The following is a 25,043-nucleotide window of genomic DNA, read 5'->3' on the forward strand; positions in this document are numbered from 1 at the left end:
TGCTCGGAGACGCCCGACCACGAGATAACTCGAAAGTCGTTTTTTTTACAAAAAAAAAATAAATATAACATATAATATTAAAAATGTTGATTTGTAAGCCATTTTGACTAATTATTTCAATTTTGACATAGTGGCGTCTGAGAATTTTTTTTATATAAATGTCATGGCAGTCAGCGTATTAAATATGCTTAATATGGGGAATGAGCTGTCATTCGTCAACGTACGCCGCAGAAAAGTAATTGTTCTAATTTGTGACAAGATGGCACGTATCTGACGAACCTAATTTATCAGATCACAGGTATATAAAGTTTGAACTGGTAAAGGTTGAATCTGCGGACACAAAACCGAGGATTTACAGGACTTCGACGAAAACGAACTGCAGTCTCTATAAAGAGATATCAGGGCGCAACCTGGTCCACTGGAGGCTAAAAACAATCTGAAGCTCAAAGTGCTGACAGAGTCAGTTCCAGAGACTATCAGAGATGCATTTGAAAAATCGAGTCCTCCAACAATTCCTAGGTAGGGAACAGTCGTGGACAAAGAACTAAGCAAGCTTAGAGGAACAGTAAGACAACTTTTAAACAGAGCAAAGAAAACTGAGAAATCGAATCAATAGAGACAAAGCTTACAATCAGATACAATGATGCCATAAAAAAGCCAAAACAAGAAGAATGGAGGAAACTATACAGGGACCTAATTGAGATACCAGCCTATGCAAGACTCCAAGGGGCCGCAATAGAATCTTGGTTCGTGCATAAATTTTAATAAAGAATATATGAAAACCGAGGAGGAAACGCTTGGCTTAATACTTGATCACCCTCTTCTCGGGATCGGAAATAGTTTAATCAACACAGGCCTGAATCCTGTTATTTCAAACAGGGGAAAAAAGGAGTACTGGGAACTGACAAAAAACGCATTCATGACACCCTAATTCCAGATTTAAAAATTGAGTTTTCCTATGAGTATAAAAGCAAAAGTAGCAAATGCAGTATCATTATTCTCAGAATAATAATACTGCATTTGCTACTTTTAACGTAAATTTGTAATACCATACCAATTGTTCCATTTAACATTATACTCCATGGCATGGAGAGGTCGCTGTTGTCGTCGATTCTCCCTGTTATTGTAATGCACATTAGGGATGGAACGTTCAGTTCATTGCGCAGCATTCTGCATCCTCCATTTTCTTTTTAGATTTGGTAAGTTTGATCCTTAGCGGCAACTAATTATTTGTAATAAATAATTGGAGACTTTGAACTAGACTCCCTTAACTTTACCTTCATTCTAAGTTGCCACAGTATAGTGCTGCAAGAAGGTTAATCTGAATTATATTTAAAATGTCTAAAGATGCAAAAGAATTTCATTCAAGAATAAAAACTCATGCAAGTAATAATTTTTTGTTTTAGAAAGAGTAATGCTTAACCCAAAAATTACACGAGTTATACGAAAAAATATTGAAATCGTAACTGTACAATATTAAAATTTAAGTGATTTTTTATAAAATATACCGCTTGTTATAGTTTTTCTACCATCCCTTTTATATTCTAAACAATATCCGAAAAAACGTAAATATTGTTGTCACTTATACGTCCACTGGCAGCCAATAAGTCCCCTGTACAGGGTGGGCCAATTTAGACGTTTTCTTATGGGAAGTCATGTCCCTGTTAGAGATAAAAAAATTTTGACCTCCATTCTCCGGGCTCAAATTTTAAAAGAAGTTTATTGAAGCAAATGAAATTTTGCGATGGCAAACAGTTTGGCCGCTAGAGGGCGTTTCTGAAATTTGGTCATTTTCGTTTTTCGGCTATGGCTGCTGTGTTTTTAAAGATAAATGATTTCTGTAAAGACTTTCTTATAGCACTTTTAAGCGCTTAACATGCTCATGATATTTAAATTTATACAGGGTGCTTCATTATTAATTTTTTTTTTTTTTTAATGGAATGCATATTATTTTTTTGCATTTTCTTGTAGCCCTTAAAATTCCCTTTTCAAATATATATAACACTTATAATCTAAATTCATTAGTTTAGGAGATATAAATAGATTTCTTAAGTATCAATAAATTATAATGCCGTGCCATTTAAAACGCCTAAAACTACGTCATTTTGACATAAACAAGCTTATTTTCATAATCTGTTTTACTTTGTATTTCTTTTATGTGATAATCACAATGTATCAAAACTATGAAAAATTCGATATGATTAAATGTTTTATTGAATATAATGAAAATGCAAGAGAGGCCTGTAATTTATATCAACGACGATATCCAGAACGGGGGCAGCCACATAGTACGCTGTTTGAGAAATTAAAAAGAAACCTTATTAATTTTGGTTCTTTTGCTAAACCGCGAAGAAATGCTAATAATAATATAAATGACGATCAAGAACTATTGGATATAACAGTTTTGGGCGCAATTGAAAATAACTCTAATCTATCCACCCGGAAATTGGAAGTAGAAACTGGTGTGCCAAGGACCTCTGCAAGACGGATTTAAAAAAAATATAGGTATAAAGCTTATCGAACCCGAAAAGTTCATCATCTCTTTCCTGCGGATCGTGATAGAAAATTGGAATTCTGTCGGTGGTATTTGCAAAAGTGTGGTCAAGATACAACATTTGGCTACAATTGTATTTGGACGGATGAAGCATCGATTAGTAGTGCAGGCATTTTTAATAGGTATAATAGGTATACCTGGGCTCGAGCAAATCCTCACGCAACGGTGGCTGTAAGAAATCAAGGCCGTTACAGTTTTAGTGTATGGGTAGGCATATTTCGTGGTAGATTTATTGGTCCCTATATTTATGATGGACAGTTAAATTCAGAGGGATATTTACAAATTCTGCAAACGCAAGTTGAGCGCTTCCTAGAGGAATTGCCTCTAGCCCAGCAGAGGCATCCTATATTTTTCCAGCAGGATGGTGCGCCACCGCACAATTCTAGAGTGGTCAGTAATTATTTAAATGAGCAGTTTGGTGAGCAGTGGAGAGGAAATCAAGGTCCAATACGTTAGCCGCCTAGATCCCCTGACTTAACACCCTTAGATTTTTATCTTTGGGGAAGAATAAAAGACTTGGTATATCAACAGCCAATTGCTTCAAGAGTAATGTTGGAAGAAGCTTTACATAATGCATTTGCAACAATAACAAATATTGAATTAAGAAACGCTGTTGATAATGTTGAAAAACGTAGCCGCTGGTGCATTGATCAGGAACACTTGTTATAAGTACGTAATATATAGAGTTGCAGTTTTAGTTAAAATATCAATAAAAAAATAAAATCTGGTTTTTACTTTTTGTTTGTTAGTTCATATTCTAAGTTTAAAATAAATAAATAAATAAATACTTTTTTTTTTACAGTATTATTTTGTTTTTATAACTGTATTTGTCCATTAATATAATTAATATTTAATAAAATAGGAGCTATTGTTTAATTTACTTTTGATTTTTAAAAGCGCTTACTGAAGTATCACAAATAAAAAATACAGAACCTATAACGTCCTTTTTTAATCTTTGAGTGTCTTAAATAACTGCACTTATTTTTAATAAGGACGTTGATATCGCAGGCCCTTAAATTCTCATTATATTTGATAAAACATCTAATCATATGGAATTTTTTGAAAAATTGATACGTTTTTGGATTCTAATATCAAAATATAAATACAAAGGAAAACATAGATTATAAAAACAAGTTTGTTTATGTAAATATTAAGCTTCACTTATAGCAGTTTAAAACACGCCTACTCTTCCGTTTACGCGATTAAAATGGCGAGTCATTACCTACGTGTTTTTAATATTTAAGAAATTTATTTATATATCGTAAACTATTAAATTTAGATTATTAGTGTTATATATATTTGAAAAGGGAATTTTAAGGGCTATAAGAAAATGCAAAAAAATAATATGCATTCCATTAAAAAAAAAAAAAAAAATTTAATAATGAAGCACCCTGTATAAATTTAAATATCATGAGCATGTTAAGCGCTTAAAAGTGCTATAAGAAAGTCTTTACAGAAATCATTTATCTTTAAAAACACAACAGCCATAGCCGAAAATGACTAAATTTCAGAAACGCCCTCTAGCGGCCAAACTGTTTGCCATAGAAAAATTTCATTTGCTTCAATAAACTTCTTTTAAAATTTGAGCCCGGAGAATGGAGGTCAAAATTTTTTTATCTCTAACAGGGACATGACTTCCCATAAGAAAACGTCTAAATTGGCCCACCCTGTACGTTTATAATACTATCCAAATGACGTCTATAAGATCAACTTGGAATGATCCCATTTATGGCCTGCACTGTACCGAAAGCGTCTCAAAGATTTCATGAGATGTAACGAGATGTCCCTGCGATTTATGCTATGTTCCATTTTTGAGTCAAGGGACCGACTTATAGGGAGATAAATCTAAAAATATTATTACAGCGTTTTTTATCTGGTTCAGTTGACTACCTTCATGCTAGAGTTGGGCCAGACTCAAACTACATTAAAACCAAAATGTAATATTCATAAAGTATTTATTCAATGTATAAATTTTTGTTTTTGAATAAAAGTAATTATTTATTTATTTATTGTCTTATGCTTGCAAGCTTGAAATAGCGAAATTTAAGCATTAAGGAAGGAGTAAAGGAGCCTTATTTATGCGCTATGTATAACAAAAAGTGATATGAAACGCATTTTCTTAGGTAGTATTCAAATAGTTTAGACTTATATTTATCTTATTTTTAAATAATAAAACAAATTAAATTCATAACTTTTAACATACATTTTTTTTTAAATAATGGAAAAACCAACCCAACAAAAAAAATTGTTTTGGATGACTTCGTTTTACTACTACTGCAATGTTATGATTACTGCAATGTTATGATTAAAATTTTGAACAAAAGGCTACCGGAGCCACCGTAATCGATAGAAGATAATTAAACCTAAACAATAATTATGCCCCTTCTTGCGCCATTCTATATTCAAACACGCTACCACGTTCGGTAAACATTTTCTTGGCGCCCTCCGACGATGTTCCTTCTTCGACCGGTCGTTTCGATAATCCCGCGGGTCCGTAACCTCCACCCCCTGGGGTTTGTAATTTGAATGTATCCTGAAATAAATATAATTATTAAAAAAGAAAACTTTTTTGTTAAGCAACTTTATACAATATTTAATCAAGGTAATAAAAGCAAAGCAAATTATTAACGATTTACTAGCATTTGCATGTTACGTATGAACAAAACCATTTAGTAGGAAGAGCTTTTGCTCGCTTTACTTGCCCCGACTGGGTAAAACCTTCATCATCTCATAACCTCGAAAACGGAAATGCATATAATACGTTATCTCGTCGTCCGAATTTTGGGCAGCACTGCCTTTTGTCAAGATTAATGACGTTAGAGTGTTAAGGTGAAAACGGTTTTTGCGCCCAAACAGAATTGAGTTGCAGATATATTACGCTATTTGCTGAATAGAATAAAATTGAAATTTATACGTATATGTGATGTTTAATTATTGAGTTATGAATTAATTTAAGGTTTAATAGCTTTTTTGAAGTAGATTTTTGACTTTGGCGGAAAATTTGAAGCCTATTTCAGAGTAATCTTAACGCGAATATTAATCACACAAAAAAATCCGAGGCTGTATATTATAAAGTGCAATATAATAAGACTGCCATAAGGAATTTATTAAAAAACATATAGAAAGTGGTCCGTCCACATTTAGTTTGTAAACGTCCAAATAGTTTAGTTTTTTTTCTTTTTATACTTAATATTTATTTGTTTTTCTCTCCAAACCATTTCATTTTAATTTAATTTTCTCCTTTTATTATATTCAATTTAATTAATATTTTCTAAGCCTTAACAATAACAAATTTGCGCATGTATGATAGCCTTTAAATTTTTAAATTCCTTTGGTTTGTGCTGAACGGAGACCAGAGAGAAGATTTACTTCCTTGTTAGCACTTTTACGCATCGCGCATTGATTCCAGTGTCATAATCTATACCTTTATGTCCGCACCTGTTGTCTTAATCTTGCCGCATCACATATCGTGATTTACTTATCAAACCCGCAACCACTCTTAGTAATTAAACCCGAATTAGAAGACCCAAGAAGTCCATAGCAGGCCTGCTGAAGCCGGATACAGATACCTTAAGGTAAGGATCTTTAAAGGCTGGTTTTTCGACCTTTCCACATTTACTTTTAATCACAAAAATACAGTCCACTTTAAATCTCTCACTGAATTGTATAAATCCACCTTGTGCTTAAATAAAAATATAAGTAACAATTTTAATAAAAAAAAAGAAAAAGGTTTTTTTTTCTTACTATAACAACCAGAAAGACATAAAAAAACTACAGTTTAGGACATAAAAGATGGCGTCCATCATCTGGAAAGCAAATTATAAATTCCACACTGCGTCCAGGTTCCTACAATAAAATGCAAAGTCATGTCCAATGTTAGAAATTCAAGAAAAATGGCATCAAATTTTCCTTGTTTCAATCTCTGGATCATTCCAAAAACCTCAAAACTTTTTAAAAATATCCTGTAAAATATTTAACAAAAATCAAAATGAAACAAAAAAATTCAATCATTAAAAATCATGAAAATCATAACAAATTTCTGAAATATCTAATGTAATGAAATGTAATGTGATGCAATGGGGATCTGACCCCGGGTGGCCTTTTGCACTGTGACCAGAGTCCTCTTCCTGACCGCAGAATCTGCAAATGTTTGTGTCGGATAAGCTTATTTTGTATAGGTAGCCATTGCAGTTATAGTGGCATATGAGTACCTCCGCCGTAAGGGCAACCTGGTCCACTGGAGGCTAAAAACAATCTGAAGCTCAAAGTGCTGACGGAGTCAGTTCCAGAGACTATCAGACATGCATTTGAAAAATCGAGTCCTCCAACAATTCCTAGGTAGGGAACAGTCGTGGACAAAGAACTAAGCAAGCTTAGAGGAACAGTAAGAAAACTTTTAAACAGAGCAAAGAAAACTGAGAAATCGAATCAATAGAGACAAAGCTTACAATCAGATACAATGATGCCATAAAAAAGCCAAAACAAGAAGAATGGAGGAAACTATACAGAGACCTAATTGAAATACCAGCATATACAAGACTCCAAGGGGCCGCAATAGAATCTTGGTTCGTGCATAAATTTTAATAAAGAATATACGAAAACCGATGAGGAAACGCTTGGCTTAATGCTTGAACACCTACTTCTCGGGATCAGAAATACAACATTTACAGAATTTAATCAACCAGACCTGAATCCTGTTATTCCAAACAGGGGCAAAAAGGTGTACTGGGAACTGACAGAAAACGCATTCATGATACCCTAATTCCATATTTAAAAAATTGAGTTTTCCTATGAGTATAAAACAAAAAGTAGCAAATGCAGTATCATTATTCTCAGAATAATAATACTGCATTTACTACTTTTAACATAAATTTGTAATACTATACGAATTGTCCCATTTAGATCGTAAGCTATCAATCTCAAAGATGTACGACCTATACCGGGCCTACTGTTTAAAGAATAATTTTAAATCAGTTTCTTCCCATGCATATAGAAACATTTTTTGCACATCTTATAATATTTCTTTTTTTAAGCCAAAAAAAGATCAGTGCGCAACTTGTAATCGGTATCAAAATTCTAACATTCAAGACCGCTGTAACTTGGAAGGTTCATACCAAAATCATATTACTCAGAAAAACGAAGCGGCCCGATCAAAAGAAATTGATAAAGCTGCTTTGGAAGACAATTCTGCATTTATCATGGTTACGTTCGACTTACAATCTGTGTTACAGATTCCATATTCCGATGTTTCACCGATGTATTACATCCGAAAAATTAATATGTACTTATAACTTAACTATTTATGAACCTTCAGAACCAAACAGAGCATACTGCTTTGCATGGACTGAACTACATGGAAAGCGAGGTAGCTGTGAAATTGGAACATCACTGTATAAATGGTTTATAGGCTTAAAGCCGGAAGTAAAACACGTAACCTTATATTCGGATACATGCGGTGGACAAAACCGAAACCAGAATATTGCTGCTCTATTTCTTTATATTGTTCAAACAACTGCGGTTGATATCATAGAGCATAAATTCTTAGAAAGTGGCCACAGCTACATGAATGTTGATTCCATGCACAGTGGCATTGAAAAAGAGAAAAAATATCGACCAGTTTATGTAGTCCATGACTGGATAAGTATTTTTAAACGAGCTAGATCCAAACGTAACCGAAATAAATTTGGAGATCCATTCATCACCAAAGAGTTTAGGTTTAATGAATTTCTTAATTTACTGGATTTATCCAAGACTTTATTTAGAAATAAGACAACTGATTGTAATAATGATAAAGTAAACTGGTTGAAAGTAAAGTGCTTCAGATTTCAGAAAATACAGCCTGGTATTCTTGAATACCGCTATGATTATTTTGGTGAATATAAAAGCATTAATATTGAAAGAAAATCGAGAGCCACTCAAAAAATTGACTATAGTACCTTGAAAATAAGCAAGTTGTACAAAACTATGCTGCCAATATCTGTTAAAAAAAAGAAGACCTTTTAAAGTTATGCTAAAAAGGAGTGATAGCTAATGAGTACCATGATTGGTATAAATCGCTGCCAATAGGCACAATATTGAAGGATGTAATTCCTGAACCTAGATATTCTGACTCAGACGGGGAGACGTTTTAGTTCTTAGTTACATTATGTTTAACAAAATGTATTATTAGGTTTTGTATTTTTTTTAATAAAAAAGGTATATTACCAAAAAAAGTATACTAGTTTTTCAACATCAAGTTTATTTATAAAAATTAACTCATTAAGGCAGTAATTTGACAATATTTCAAATAAAATCAAAACTCACTAGTCACATTTTAAATTTTATAATTTTTAATCTTTCCAATTATTATTGATTAACAAAATACTACTTTTTCATTATTATTTTACTGTTAGCTTTGAAATAACACACAAAACCATATTTTATTGCCGGAAACTAAAAACTACAAAATTATTTTTTCCCAAAACCACCTAAACCATCGGCATTAGTAAATAATTGATTTTTCCAGAAACTATCATTTTTGACTTAATGAGTTTTTGCAGCAAGCCAACGATATATAAATATGATATACTAAATACCTGAAAAAATTACATGAATGACATCTAAGACTTCAAAAAATTAAACAGGAATATTTTAAATGCGTTCAAAAAGTACATTACCGCTCAACAGTATTTGCCCACATATGACTGTTTTAAAGTTATAACTAAAAATAATAAACCCATCAGTTACTCTTATGAAACGGTTTATTTATAACAAAATGAATATAAACAATACATTTTTCAATTAATTAAATTTAAGAAAATCAAATATTGGATTCATCTACATGTCCGCCTCGATTTTTAATAGCATCTTCACAGAGTTTCGATAGTCTTCTAATTAATTTGTCCAAAGTTTCCTGAGGTATCTTGTACCACTCTTCTTGGGTGATCCTCCACAAGTCTTCTTTTGATGTCGGGCATGACTTTCGCACTTGTCTATCCAGTTCATCCCACAGTAATTCGATAGCATTGAGGTCCGGTGATTGTGGGGGCCATATCATAACTTTCAGAAGATGTCGCCTTTGTAATTGACCTAAATATTGCTTGCATAATTTCGACGTGTGCTTGGGGTCATTGCCATGTTGAAAGATGAAGTTTTCCCCAATTATTCGAGTACCAGAAGGAAGTACATTGTCACTTAAAATTGTTTTGTAACCCTCTTTTTGAAGAATTCCCTCTATTCTAATTAAATCCCCCACTGCAGATCCTCAGAAACAACCCCACACCATCACCGAACCACCACCGTATTTAACTGAGGCCACCGTACAGTTCTCAGCGTCCCTTTCATTGGCATAACGGCAAACAAAAACTCGCCTTTTCATTCCAAAAACCTCGAATTTCGACTCGTCACTCCAGAGAACTTTCTTCCAGTCATCAATAGTCTATTCTTTGTGTGATTGGGCCCACTCAAGTCTTTTCTTCTTATTAACATTCTTCAGTAGCGGTTTTAATACAGCTAAACGTCCTTTAAGACCAGCATTATAAAGTCGCCGTTTTACTGTCGAAACACTGACCGCTTTTTTACGCTCCTTGTTGATTTTTGCTGTGATTTCAGGGGCGGTAAGGCGTCTATTACGTTTGCTTGTAATTATAATATTTTAATCCTCCTTTGAACTTGTTGCCTTTGGCCTTCCCGATCGAGGTTTGTTGCTAATAGTCCCTTCTCTGGTGAATTTCCTAACATTATAATCGACAGTCCGCATTGAAATTCCCAAATCCGTCGAAATTTGACGGTTAGTCTTTCCAGCCTTATGAAGTCCAATGATAATACCTTTGGTTTCTACCGATAACTCTTTTGTTTTAGCAATTTTAAAGAATGATAAAAAACCAGCAAAGAAACGGTGACAATCATCAATATACAAGCGAAATTATTTACTAATGTTAGACAAAATCAATTCTTGAAGACTAAACACCTTTAAATGTTTCAAATTTCATCGGAAACGAGCTGTAAACAGATTAGTTTTTTAGAAGAAGTGCATATTTTTATGTTGCATGTTTTTCAATGAACCATAGTTGATAGGTATGCTGTTTAAGCATATATGCAATTTACAAAAGAGATACAATCTAAATATAGGTATAAAGATAAGACTTTTGTATCTAATTTAAAATATTAAAAAGAACATATGGTGGGCAAATACTTTTGAGCGGTAGTGTATATTACTAAGATTATGTGTCTGAAGAATACTTGAAACCCTTAATAAAAATATAGTAAATGATGTCTGAAATAGAACTTAAAATGTCTTTAAATATTTCAATAAGAAAAATTTTCCAAAAAAAAATATTTTCGAAAATTACTCTAAATGCTTGGAAAAACTAAAATTTTACTTTTACATGCAAAAGAAAATCATATCTAGAACAAATCATTTGAAATTCGTAAATACCTGTGAAAAATAATTTCAAATCACATGCTTTTAAAAATGTCATAAACTTTGACGGTAAATTGATCAAAAAAAATTAATTTCATAACACGGTAATTTAAAAGCTAATTTTAATATTTGACTATAAAGCCGCCTCATCGCTTCCATTTTTATTATAAACCACCCTAAATCAGCATCACCTAGAGCAGTATAAATATGCTAATCCCAATTTCAAAAATCACTGACAATCAGAAATGTAACATAAATAATAAAACCGTAAAGTAAAAATCCAAAAGACTCTCGTAAGAAATCCCAACATCCAGCAGGCAAGCCACATCCCAATATTTTCGTTTTAAAATTTCAATTTATTTAAAATGACTTTCGTGTCTCGAATACGATTAGACCTTATACTCGGTCGGTAACGCTACCTCGGCAATAATTTTCAATATAAGGTTTCGAATATAATTTATTTAACCGATGGTAATCTTATTAACTCTTGGATATAAGTTTTATTGAACTATAAGTTAGAAATTATTTTTCAGAAAGATATTTACCTTAAAAATAACGCCATTGATAAAACTTTAGACAATTTATATTTAATTATCCTTAAGATGGTTGTATTAATTAAAGTAAAAACTCTAACTTTAAAGTTAGCTTTAAATGGCTCCTCTTTGATAAAAATAGTTCGATAAATATTAGATACATATATAAATATGATATATAAAAATTTATATTCCTTTATAATTAGCTTAAAAGGCATAAGAAACAAACTAGCAAATACATACCACTTTTCTTTTAATCTTATATAATTTTCCTTAATATAGCATATTTTTTTAAGCAGCCGAGACAGTGGCCTAATAAAAGATTCAGTTCTGTCTGTGCAAATATTTATTTTCGCGAATCCAGAGCAGACAAGAAGTTGTAATAAAAAATTTATATATATAATGACTTTACGCAAAGGAAATTTGACACAAATTTAACTTTAGAAATGTACATTTTAAGTCCCTTTTTCTCAACCTCAAATTTGAAAAAGAAATGTATTTTTTTTTAATATACAAATACAAATACAAATACAAATACAAAAAGATTTTATTTGTCAGTTTTATAATCAAGTTACATTTTTGTGTTCACTTATTTTATTATGGCAAATAGGAGTGTCTCTCTATTAAAACAACCGTTTGCCTGCACCATCAGTAAACTGTAGTACAAGTGAGACAACCCTTTTAAAGACCTTAAACAATTATACTCGCCGGCACAAAATTCGGCCCCCTTAAATATTGGCCAAGTTTGATGTTTTATAATTTTTTTATTTTTTATCAGATTCTCACAATTTTGCCATCAGTTTTTAGATACATTTGTTGTGATTTTTTAAAATCATTTTGTAAAGTAGCATTTTTCGATTAGGCTATATTATACAGGAGTAAAACAAACTGTTGTTTTTTCTTGTAATTTTAAAAGACCCTGTAGGAAAATTAAGGTGGATAATTCTATTTACATACTGTTCCTTGTAATCTTTGATGTATTCTAAACATTTCGATTTTTTATTCATTCCATTATCTCATTTCTGCTGCGAGCTGCAAATTTTTTATTAAAACGCTGATTTGAAGCTTATTTTTAGATAATTAATGTCAAGTTTTCGGTTAAAAATTATCGACGTTGGCTAAGGACGCAATTAATGTGACATAAAGTTTGACAGTGTCACTATTATAATTTGCTGTGTGTCAATATGGTATTAGCTCCAGCAGACGTGGGTAGAATTGTTGCGTTAATAGAGGATGGCCGTAGCAAAAGTTTGTCGGCCGTACTCTGAGATTTCCGCGGTCTACAGTTCGAGATGCCTGGAATAGGTATTTACAGACGGGAATTTTTACTAGACGACAAGGCTCTGGCAGAAGGAGAATGACCTCTGCAGCTGATGATCACTTTGTCATCATTAGTTCTTTAAGAGATCGAAGATCTACTGCTGTGTGTCTAAAAAATGACTTGCGAATACGTCATGGAGTAAGTGTAAGTGAAAGAACGATACGTAAAAGATTGGCAGAAGCTGGACTTTATTCACGAAGGCCAGCAAGATGTCCACAATTACTTCCTCGGCATCGACAACACCGACTGAGGGTTGCAAGATCGCATTTTGAGTAGACTCTAGAACAGTGGGCAAACGTACTATTCACAGATTCTGAATCCAGAGTTTGTTTAAGGACGCCGGATGGTCGTGAGCGGGTATACAGACGTAGAAATGAAAGATATGCTGACTGCACCATTTCAGAACAAATCTCATATCGTGGCGGTTCAGTCATGATTTGGGCGGGTATTTCTACCGAAGCACGCACCAATCTTGTATTTATTGAAAATGGAGCTCTAACCGCCCACCGTTACATTGAGGAAATCCTTCAAGAAGTTGTTGTCCCATTTGCTCCATTCATTGGGAACCAATTTACGTTAATGCATGATAATGCTAGACCTCACGTTGCACATGTAGTGAGCGAATATCTGGATGAAGTTGGACTCCCAAGATTGGAATGGCCCGGATCTCAACCTAATAGAACATCTTTGGGATCAACTTAAAACGGCCGTTCGTCGTCGTCCTGTACAACCACAAACCTTGCAAGACTTACGACTAGCGCTGATCGAAGAATATGAGGCTATTCCTCAAGAAAGAATAAGGAACCTTATTCATTCGATGCCGCGAAGACTGCAAGCTGTTATTGCCGCGAGAGGAGGAAATACACGCTATTAAAATTGTTTTTTTTAATTAACTTTATGATATACCTAGTGTTTGTTTCTCCTAATAAAAATACGCTTCAAATCAGCGTTTTAATAAAAAATTTGCAGCTCGCAGCAGAAATGAGATAATGGAATGAATCAAAAATCGAAATGTTTAGAATACATCAAAGATTTCAAGGAACAGTATGTAAACAGAATTATCCAACTTAATTTTCCTACAGGGCCTTTTGAAATTACGAGAAAAAACAACAGTTTGTTTACTCCTGTATAATATAGCCTAATCGAAAAATGCTACTTTACAAAATGATTTTAAAAAATCATAACAAACGTATCTAAAAACTGATGGCAAAATCGTGAGAATCTGATAAAAAATAAAAAAATTATAAAACATCAATCTTGGCCAATATTTCGGGGTGGCGGAATTTTGTGCCGGCGAGTGTATTAACATTCCAGTTGCAATATATTTTAAATATTTATGAGCCAAAATTAAAAGAACCTATATTTGAATAGGAATGTAAAAACATAAACAAATCAAGAAAAACCACTAAGAAAAATATTAATAAAAAAAAGTTATATACCCTCAATGGGGAATGGGGATGCCAGCTTAGATAGGGAGGCAGCGCTGATGCGAGAAAGCGAGACCGGCCTGAAGAGAAATGCAGATGAATGGGCGAAACTAGTCAGAGACACGTAAAACTGTTTTTTTTTTGCAAGTACATATAAGAAAAAACAAAATCAAATATTATTTTGACCCAAAAGTATTTTTAATTTGACTTGTTTAAAAAAGCTTTGGAGAGGTAATTCTTTTAGTTCTTGGGAGAAACTGTTCCATATCTAATCAGCAACAAATTGCCACCCATATTTTTTTTTACCATAGGTCAACATAAAATGCAATATAAAAGGGTGGACAAGAAAAGAGTGCTGGGCTAGCCTAACTCGCGGAGAGTGGTCGTGCAAGTTCTTTAAAACAAAGGAAGTAAATAAAATAAAGCTCAGGGGCGGCAGTGACCAAATTCCCCGATAGAATTTAAGTAAAGGGCCACACAATACTTAATAAAGCTTATAAAGAAAATACAACGAAGATAAACCCACCTTATTGTGATCACAATTTGGTTTACATTTCTGCCGATATAAGAAAATAAAAACTGTGTTATCACACCTTTTGTGTCGATAAGTAATATTTTAAGCACTATTTTTGAATAAAATAAATACTTGCAAAATTTACACTTTGGACACGGTAAGTAAAAATAGGTAAGTTTTCAATTTAGCCTTAATTTAAATTACAAAAAATATATATATTAATCTTTTGTTTTCAACATTCAGGCTGCACCAAATTTACAAAAACACGACTTATCTGGGAGCCTGGGACACCACAACAGACTCAAGAATCGAGCACACCATCAACCAACTGGACATATCTGGAACTTCATCAGACCAAACTAACTTTCATCCAATCTGGAAACCAGAGACCAACGAGGAAGAATAGAACTGCTTTCGGTCTTTCTTTTCACCCTATCCTTCAACCCTAAAATACCCCAGTACCCATGTAACTTTGTCATAAATTTAAGAATAAATATTTAATTTAAATTTACAGTACTTATTTAATTATTTAATTTGTTGTAATAAAATTTTAGAACTAAGCTATTATGTAATAAAATTATTCTTTAGTGTCAATAAAATGTATAGTTAATATCAAACTTCAAGATGAATAAAGAACTTATTTTTAATATTTTTGGCTTATTATTTAAGGCTTAATATTAATAAAATTATTACGAAAAAATAGGTTTATCTTTTACTTACACAATGGTGGAATTTTGTGGCTTTTATATACTTTTTTTTTACACTTCAGAATTCAGCAGTGGGAAAGCAACAGAATTAATAAAATTGTTCTAGCTTTCGAGTCCTCCAATATAAATTGATTTATTTAAGCTAAAAAGAAATTTAAACCTATTATAGTCACCCAAAAAAACCAATTAAGCTGGAATAAAGTCTCAGAAACTTCAGAAACCCGAAAGATTTTCTATGCTACTATAAGACCAAAACCATTTGTCCTGACCAAAGTGAGTAAATGAATTTTAAAAGAACTCCTACAGAGATACAATTCATTTAATTTGCTAATTTTGTAGCTATTAATCCACAAAGGAACGCAAAAATTACTAAAGCATTAAATTGCGACAAAACAGCGATTTTAGTTGCACAGAAGTGGATCTTGGCAGAAAATGCCCGATGCTCGGTGATTTACCGTGAGCGAAAAAACCCAAAAAAAAAATGTACCCAAAAAAAAAACAGAACGCGTATAAAAAATGCCGGACTAGGATTGTTTTCAAACGAATATTATTTATACAGGATGGCTGTGAATTAAATAGTAATATACAGTTCGATAATTTTTAATTGTTTGATTAAATAGTTAAGAAACTTTGTTTTTAAAGAATTAGATTAATATATAAAATAGTTTAAGCAAAAATCAACCGTTACAAAATTTAAAAGAATGCCTAAAGGCCGCTTATCTGTGGATAGGTACAATAAAATCGTTATTTCGAGTTGCATAAGAATGAACAAATTCTTGAAGCTGGTGTCTTAAATATGCCGGTTGTCCTCTTTTTATGCCTCTGTATACAAACATGTGCATGTGCAGTAGTCTTCTATTATTCATATTAAGAACTTGATTAGCGTTAAGATACGGTCTTATGTGATGTCTATATGAAATGTTATATGCCAATCTCATGCGGGAATTCTGAACTTTTTGCATAGCCTTTTTGGTACTTACAGATAACGATCTCCATAAATTACGTCCCCATAATCGAACAAAGACAAAACCAGACTTTGGCAAAGTAGATATTTCTGTTTTGGGGTGAGAAATGTTTTTATTTTATAAAGCTGCCTTAATCTTAGATATGCAGCTTTAATTTTGTTTTTATCATGAGATTCGATTGATCGAAAGCTATACCCAAGTTTTTTGCTTCTGATACTATTGGGATTTGTGTATCATTTATTTAAATAGAAATGGTATTTTTTATATTTTCCCTTAATAAATTATTTGCCGACATTACTAGAATTTTTGATTTAGTGGCATTCAACTTAATGTTATGATTCTCTGCCCAAGCATTTAGGTTTAATAGGTCTAAATTAAGTTTTTCTTGCACTGTATTTAAATTTTCGCAGCTCACAGGTAAGTATATTTGTCATATTGTTGTAATCTTGAGTACTTTATTGTTTCCTGCATATCTGACACATATATTGAAAAAAGCAGGGGTAAGAGTATCGACCCCTGGGGTACTCCTCGATTACAGGTCATAAATGTGGAGACTTTGTTTTCAGAGACCTGATTAACGACCACACAACTCTGTGGATTATGTAGATAATCCTTTAAAAATTTGATACCTTCAAGTGACACACCCAAAAATTGTAATTTTGCTAATAATAATTCGTGATTTATGGTATCGAAGGCTTTACTGAAGTCCAGTAATGCCATACAAGTAGGACGATTTTGTTCCTCGATGATTCTTATGTCGTTTAATATGTTTACTAAAGCCGTCGAAGTGCTAAAATTTTTCCTAAATCCAGATTGGCAAACCGGAATTATATTAAAAGATTCGGCAAAACTAAATATCTCATTATAAATATGTTTCTCAATGACCTTAGATATAGCTGGCAGTATACTTATTGGTCTTAAATCTGAAATTTCCTTTTGCTCTACTATTTTAGCTATAGGCTTTATGATTGCCTTTTTCCATATTGATGGATATATTTGTTGTAAAATGCATTCGTTAATAATATTGACTATTGGATTTAAGCAAAACGGCAGACGTAATTTTATATCTTTAATCGACAACTGGTCTATTTACTTTGCGCTGGTTTTAATAGTTGAAATAATCTTCAATAAGTTAATTATTATAATTAATATATATATATTTAATCGAAACACTACCTGTTCGTTGTTAAAATTATTATTTTTATAATATTCGATGATGCCTTGGTTAGTGGTATCTGGTAAACTGCTAACACTCTGGAAGTAGTTTTGAATGTCATCCGGATTACATAAATCAATTGGGAGGTCAGCATATGTTTTTTTTTTCGTTAACTTAAGTTTTTCAGCAACGGTCTAAAATTCTTTGCCTTTTTTGTTAGTTATTTGATTGAAAAAAGTGGTTTTTTCACGAATTATTGCGTGTTTTGTATAATTTCTTATTTGTCGATAATATTGCAAATCTAGGTTTGATTTTGATTTATGAAATTTTTAATGCGCATGGTCTCTTAATTTTATTAAAAGTTTAATATTGTCGGTGATCCATAGGCAGAATGGCTTATTTTTTCATATTTTAGTTTAAACAGGAATATGCTTGTCTAAGAGCATGGTTATGTTTTTATTTAAAAAAATGATTTTATCGTCTATATTTCTTAAATAATAAATACGTTCCCATCGAATGGCATCCGTGATGAAATTGTTGTAGTTTAAATTATTGTAATCTCGAAATATTATATGTGGTTCTTGATTTCTAACGTTTTCATATTCAAAAATAGAAAAAATTAAATTATGATCGGATATTGCCTCTGAAATTGGAATCGATTGTGATTTTTTGGATATTAATTGTTTACTAGATATTATGAAATCATTAAGACTACCATTACCTGTATTTAAGTCTATTCTGGTAGGTTCAACAATATTTTGTGTCAAATTAAAACTTTCCAAAATAAATCTGTTACTATACAAATTTATTTTCAAGAACTCGATATTAAAATCACCCACCAGTATTTCATAGTCATAGAAATATAACCAAGGATTCAAGCATGCTTTCCAAATCATTTAAAAACGTTGGTATGCTCTTTGATGGAGGGCGATAAATTGAAACAAGTGCGAATGATGGTTTTTGAAGAAAATTCTGTATTTAAAATCTGTATTTAAGGATATTATGTTTAAATGGCCTACTATTAAATTATTCAAAGGGCCTATGCTTTCAAAAAAAAATGTTATAGTCATCCGACCTTCGTCGAATATACAAATCTCTATCCATTATCGAACAATACATTCCCTATGTTCTCCTGTACAGGACCCCCAAGACGCCCACCTCGCACTGCACTGCCATCACCACCCCAGATATAAAAAAATACGAACTACATGATGCTAACCAAAAACAAAAATTCACCTCCCATAAAGAATCATATATGTTTATTATTTTTGCAACAACAAAACTTATTTAGGGTGTTCTGTCAGATACAAGGCCACAAAATAGTCAAAAATGTACTGCTTGGATAAAATCAAGTAAACGTTTCTCTGATTTATACCATTTTATGAAGTAATAAGAAACGGCTTTCACCTAAAAAAATAAAAACCAACTTTATGAATATCCAGAACACCTAAATAATAAAACTATGTTAAGAATTGCTCTTATTACTATTATTATTATTAAAATTATAAAGGCAACCCGAAAATGTCAAAAAAGAAACATTTATTTTTTATTTGGAAAATCGAATGATTTTCTAGCAGCAAAAAATGCGTACAACTTTTTTTATTTATTTATTTACTTACTTTATGGTACCATTTAATATTTTTGAGTTCCAATTCCATTCCAGTGGTTCTAGTAAAAAAAAAATTAGACGTGTAAAACTTATAATATTAATAAGTTTATTCAACAAAATACGCACAATAAAGTTACTCTTAAAATTAAAATATCTGAGTAAAGAAATGACCTACAAATGATTAACTTTGTCAGGGATTTACGAATGTACAAACTAATAATTTAAACAAAGTAGATTTTTTAGTAAAATAAAAACTTTGAACAAAAATCTTAATTTAGTAGTATCAAATTTATTACACTATTATGACTATAAAAGGTACTTATGATATTCGAAATTGTATAATTCGATTTGCCGCAGCTCAGCGTTGTCGTGGTTTTTATAATAAAGAGCCAGTCGATTAACTGAGTCTGTCTCTTAAAGTTATAGTGCCAACCCAAGTCACCGTTGTTATACCTCTGGTCTTAAGCGTTGAAATCACATGCGTTCTTCATCTAATCATTGGATTATTGATTTTACTATGAACGACATCGATTCCACAGAAGAGACGAACGAAAAAAGTTTGTTTGTCTCTTGTGTCCATTCTACTATGCAGCTCACTGACGTAGTCCTCTGCGGCAACAGCGGGTCCTAGCGAGCAACCAAACTTTAGATGGCATGAAAGAGTTCTGTTCTCATCACTATTGAGACTATTTTGAGCAAACACCACCAGATTAATGGCTCTATTTCTTCGTTACATCATACCATCTGATCGCGGGTGTACAGCGTTTTCCTAATTCCGGGTGTCTTACAAATGTTCTGGAACACACTAAGCTCAAAATTTCTTCCTTAGTCTAATTGTAGCACCAAAAGTACATGAAATAAGTATATCCAGTCAGCAGCCATCATTAAGGCATCAGCGACAGTCAAGGCTTTCTGTTTAGGTAGAGGTTAGGCCTTAACCCATTTGCTAAAGTAGCCCATCACGATCAATCACGATAAATTTATTCCCGCCTTCTGATCCGGGAAACGGCCCAGCAAAGTCAATATCCATCCTTTCGATGGGACTTCTCACATTGAACTGATGCATCAATGCGTTCTGTTTGGTCTTGCTGATGATCAACAGTGGAAATAACAATAAACAGTTTTCTCCAGAAAATGACGTTAGGGAGAATAACAGCACACTAGAACTTGCATGCATATAGACCTAAAGACCACTTCCAATATGCTGCAAATCATCTTTTAAGGCGGCTGTACACGATGCGAGAAATCACGTGCGAGAAGAGCATTTGTGTCTCACACCACGAATCTAGCATAAGTGATCCTATTGACATGATTCGAGATATCTCTAAAGCACTTGACAAATAAATCCGTGCTCTTGTTAGTTGCAAAATGAATTCCGTTCAAGAGAGTGTGGCGCTCGTCAGTACGATTTTGGCCGTAATTATATCAAAAAAATTATTAAAAAGAAAAAAACGAAATGTCGGACATCGGGTCTGGGTAAGAAGCTGGATAAGTAGACGAAAGCAATTTGACGTTTCACATCAGTTATATAAGGAGTTAAGAAATGAAGATACATCTTCATTTAAAAATGTCTTCAGACTAAACCCAGAGCAATTCGATATCTTGTTGAATAAAGTGCATCCTTTGATTGAACCGAAGTGGACAGTGATGCGTGAGCCATTGTCATCTAACCTTAAACTGGAAGTGACGTTCAGATATTTATCTACGGGGGATTCATTCACTAGCTTGCAGTATTTATTTCGATTACCTGTTACTACAATGTCGCGATTTATTCCAGAAGTTTGTGACGATATTAGAACGGTGTTGGCGGAGTATTTAAAGGTGAGTACTTTGCATATAAGTAGATATATTAGTAATAGATAATTAGTAACGAAACAGTATTTACTTATATTATACAAATTAACAAGTTCAAAAATGATTCAATGAAAACATCGCAAAACAAACTAAAGATCAAACAGCGACAGAATAGATTCATCTGTAGATTCCTGTAATAATTTTTCCGACTCTTCCTGGAATACAGAGTTTTTAGAGTGAGCTGAAGTATGAATCACTTTATAACCCGAATTTATGGGTCGTAGAGGTTGTGCATCTCCTTAAGTTTGCTAATACGATGTTTTGTAATTAACTGTGGAATCTGTTACTGGAGATCAAGAGCATCTTTAAGTGGTAGGACATTTAACTGCGCTGCAACACTTTGACCAAACATATCAAATTCAGTATTTTTAGCAGCTGTCGTGACATTATTAGAAATGTTTTCAAGTCTTTACATTGCAGATTTAATTATTTCTTTGTCACTATTTTCAACCGTGTTCTCCATTTTTCTTTTATGACTGTTCGATCTCCCAGTACCGCCGCCAGAGTCAACGACTTGGGTGTTGTTTATAGTTAAAGAAGTTGGTGTTAACGGTTCTTTTTCATGTGCAACACATTTCTTTCTTGGCTTACTGCTTCTTTATCTATATCTATAACTTGCATCTCGTCTTCATCATGATTTGCGTCTTCATATTGTGTCTGTTCTATCGTGTCTTGAGTTGGGATCTGAAAAGAAGAAAATAAATATATATAAATATTCCATTCGCATCGGAGTTTAATGACAATCCTTTGTTACAGGTTCATACAATAATCGAAAAATGGCAGCGAATTCAGCGAGGCTTCAAACATCGCTGGAACTTGGAAATGTAATCGAAATGTAATTGGAGCATTGGATGAAAAGCACGTTAACATTAGAAGTCCTGCGAAAAGTGGTTCAGATTTTTTCAACTACAAAGGGAAAAACAGCGTGGAAAAAATGGCGTTGTTGAATGAGGACTATCGTTTTACTTACATTGACGTGGGAGCCAAAGGACGATTTTCAGATGAAGGAATTTTTCGAAACTAATCTTTTTTTGATTCGCTGCAGAATAAAAGGTTAAATTTACCAGAAAATGGAATAATTGTAGCTGATGATGCGTTTCCTCTCACAGTTTAAACAATGAAGCCTTACAAGAAAAGAGGTTTAACTGAATTAGAAAAAAATTTTAATTATGAACTTTCAAGAGCGAGACGTATTGTAGAAAACGCATTTTTCTACAATACAAATTTACCACCACATAAAGTAAATAAAGTAATATTTGCTGCATGTTCCCTGCATAATTGGCTCCGAACATCGAAGGACCAAACGTACTGGTCACAAGGAATAGCAGATAGAGAAGATCTGGAATCTGGAGAAATTGTTCTTGGCCAATGAAGACACATTGCACAAGGACTAACAAGCCTACGTGCAGACAGGAGTACTAATAATTCGTCAAAAGATTCCATTAACCTACGAAATAAATACTGCGCTTATTTCAATGGAGAGGGTGCTGTACCATGGCAGCAAAAAATGATTAATTAATGTTATGATAGTACGATCATTTGGTACGAAAAATAGGGGTTGCCTCGAAAGTTTTCCAGGAGTTTTAAAAATTAGTAATTTTACAGATTTTGAGAAATTTACAGAAAGCAGTTTTTTGACACTATCTCCTTTCCAAATAGCAGTTTTTTTAACATAAATTGTAGGTAATTGTCTCGAGTTTCATTTTGTATTTAACAGTTTTTATTACTTAATTAATTTTACAGATTTTGAGAAATTTACAGAAAGCAGTTTTTTGACACTATCTCCTTTCCAAATAGCAGTTTTTTTAACATAAATTGTAGGTAATTGTCTCGAGTTTCATTTTGTATTTAACAGTTTTTATTGTAAAATAATTTGGAAAGGAGGTGGCAAAATCAAAATTCAAAAAGAGCACATCAAAATTTACAAAATTGCAAATTTTCAACACTCCCGCAAAACTTTGCAGGGAAAACTACCAGATGACTGGAGTATCATTTAAAATAAATCATAAATTTGTTCCACCTTTACTTACCTATAAGTTTGATTCAGTTTTTGCACTACAAAGTTACTCAAAAACCCATTTAAGACTTCGAACTGTGGCAATGTCGGCTTATATACATCATCCCTTCCTGTACCACTTTTCATAGATGCTTTTATTTTCTTCAACTCTTGGCACTAACGTGAACGCATATTTTTAATTTTACTTTTACACTCAGTTACTGTAAAACCTGATATATTCATTTCCGTGACTATAGTTTCCAAAGCGCTTTGTCTTTTTTCACGATTTTTATATTCAGGATAGTTTGATTACCACAAACAAAAATGCATTTCATATAAATGGACAAAAGTAGTCATTTGATTCTCAGACCACCGAGCCATGATAACAAGAAATCTCAAAAAACTGTTAAAAAATTGTTTATAAAAAATGTAAAAAAATGCAAAAAACTGTTAAAAGGCACTCTCACACGAACTCTTGCGAGAAACTAGTTAAATAACAAATATAATTGAAGTCGTTTCGAGCACGCACGAACTTCGTACGTGCTCGCGCGTGAACAGTGTACACGATTCCAACTCGCATGCGTGGAACATTCGAGGCCGTCTCGCACGTGATTTCTCGCATCGTGTACAGCCGCCTTTAGTTTAGGCACAGATGTAAATAGCTCCGTGCGGAGCTATTTACATCTGTGGTTTAGGTAATCGATTCCGCATGCGAGTTTGTGAATTGCTAGGTTTCTTAGTCCTCCTTTAGAGAACACAAAGCGGGTTTGGGCCGCTTTATAGCCTAACCTAACCGCCCTTATAGGTTAACTTCTAGTGTGATGCTTCTTCGGTAACCAGGTAGAAAATCTGTCTACTCTCTTCGTTGGTTATCTTGAGTGCTTGCTTAACTCTGGGGTTAGACCTACAACATTCTTGAATTTTTACGAACTTTTTATAAAAAACTTCAGCTATTCCCCCTGACATTTGTAAAATCACATAACGTGCCAGAGAATACTCATCTGGAGAACTAAATCGGTCTTGCTGTATTTCATAGGTCTTTGTTACTTCAAGATATCTTCCAGACACGCCGGATTTCCAATCCCATTTCCGAAATTCGAAATTTAGGGACCACGATTTGCCTTCGTTTCTCTGTGCCGTGATTGTTATTTATTTTTCGCCTCAAGGGTTCATCTTTCAAAATTAGAGTTTTATTGTTCCCGATATGACTTGACATTGGGAGAATCAAGGCAAATTATCAAATCAAATATTCTTTATTATCATAACATTAAATGTTTTTCGAGAAAGCTAAAAAAATACAAATACAAATATGTAAGAAAGGATGTGTCAACTTTTACGTGTTTATATACAAGTAGTGATACATACGGACCATTTAAAGTTAATACAGTACAAGTATAATAAAAATAAGAGCAACAACAAAATACAATCACAATAAAATAATAATCTTCTTTAAAATTGGTGTTCAAAATATTCATCCACATGATTAAATCTATAGTAGGTTAGCATTTTTTTATCGTTATATTTAAATTTTCTATAGTCTTTACTGAATTTGTCTAATGCCAATTGGCAGATGGTTGAACAGCTTTTTACTGTCATAAATCAAAGACTGTTTTGTCAAAGCGTCATGTGGATTGGCAATTCGGTGCCAATTGGTAATTCGGTGCAAATATTTTAAGATCGTGTCGTTGCAATTAAAATAAGACATTTTTTTCCTATAAATATGTGTCCTAAAATGCACCCTCCCAGACCTACAGCTCGCGCAAATTGGAGAAAATCGATTATTTGAAAACTACAATTATGCATCAATTCTTCTGAAAATTTGCATGTTCCCGTTTTTTGGGTGCTCTTTTTATGTACCGTCCCAAAAATGGTGTAAATCCAATTTTAGAGGAGGATTCAGGGGAGCTTACCCTTCTGTTGGCCCGTATCTTGGGTTTCCAATAAGAAATTTAAAAATCTAGCAACACCATCTAATTAGCCATGAAAAAATATAAAATTTTTGGTCT

General features: G+C 32.9%; 1 protein-coding gene across 1 annotated transcript in view; it reads right to left on the minus strand.

The window, feature by feature from the left end:
- Window positions 1–4,492: 4,492 nt before the first annotated feature.
- The window catches only part of LOC126742055 (5-oxoprolinase), a 144,588-nt gene continuing 124,037 nt past the window's right edge, over window positions 4,493–25,043 (minus strand). Inside the window, exon 20 of the mRNA XM_050448583.1 lies at window positions 4,493–5,087. Coding sequence (XP_050304540.1) covers window positions 4,929–5,087 — 159 coding nt within the window. The 3' untranslated portion in view covers window positions 4,493–4,928. The remainder of the gene's footprint in view (window positions 5,088–25,043) is intronic.

The sequence above is a fragment of the Anthonomus grandis genome, chromosome 1 (assembly GCF_022605725.1).
Source record: "Anthonomus grandis grandis chromosome 1, icAntGran1.3, whole genome shotgun sequence".
Classification (NCBI taxonomy): Eukaryota; Metazoa; Arthropoda; class Insecta; order Coleoptera; family Curculionidae; genus Anthonomus; species Anthonomus grandis.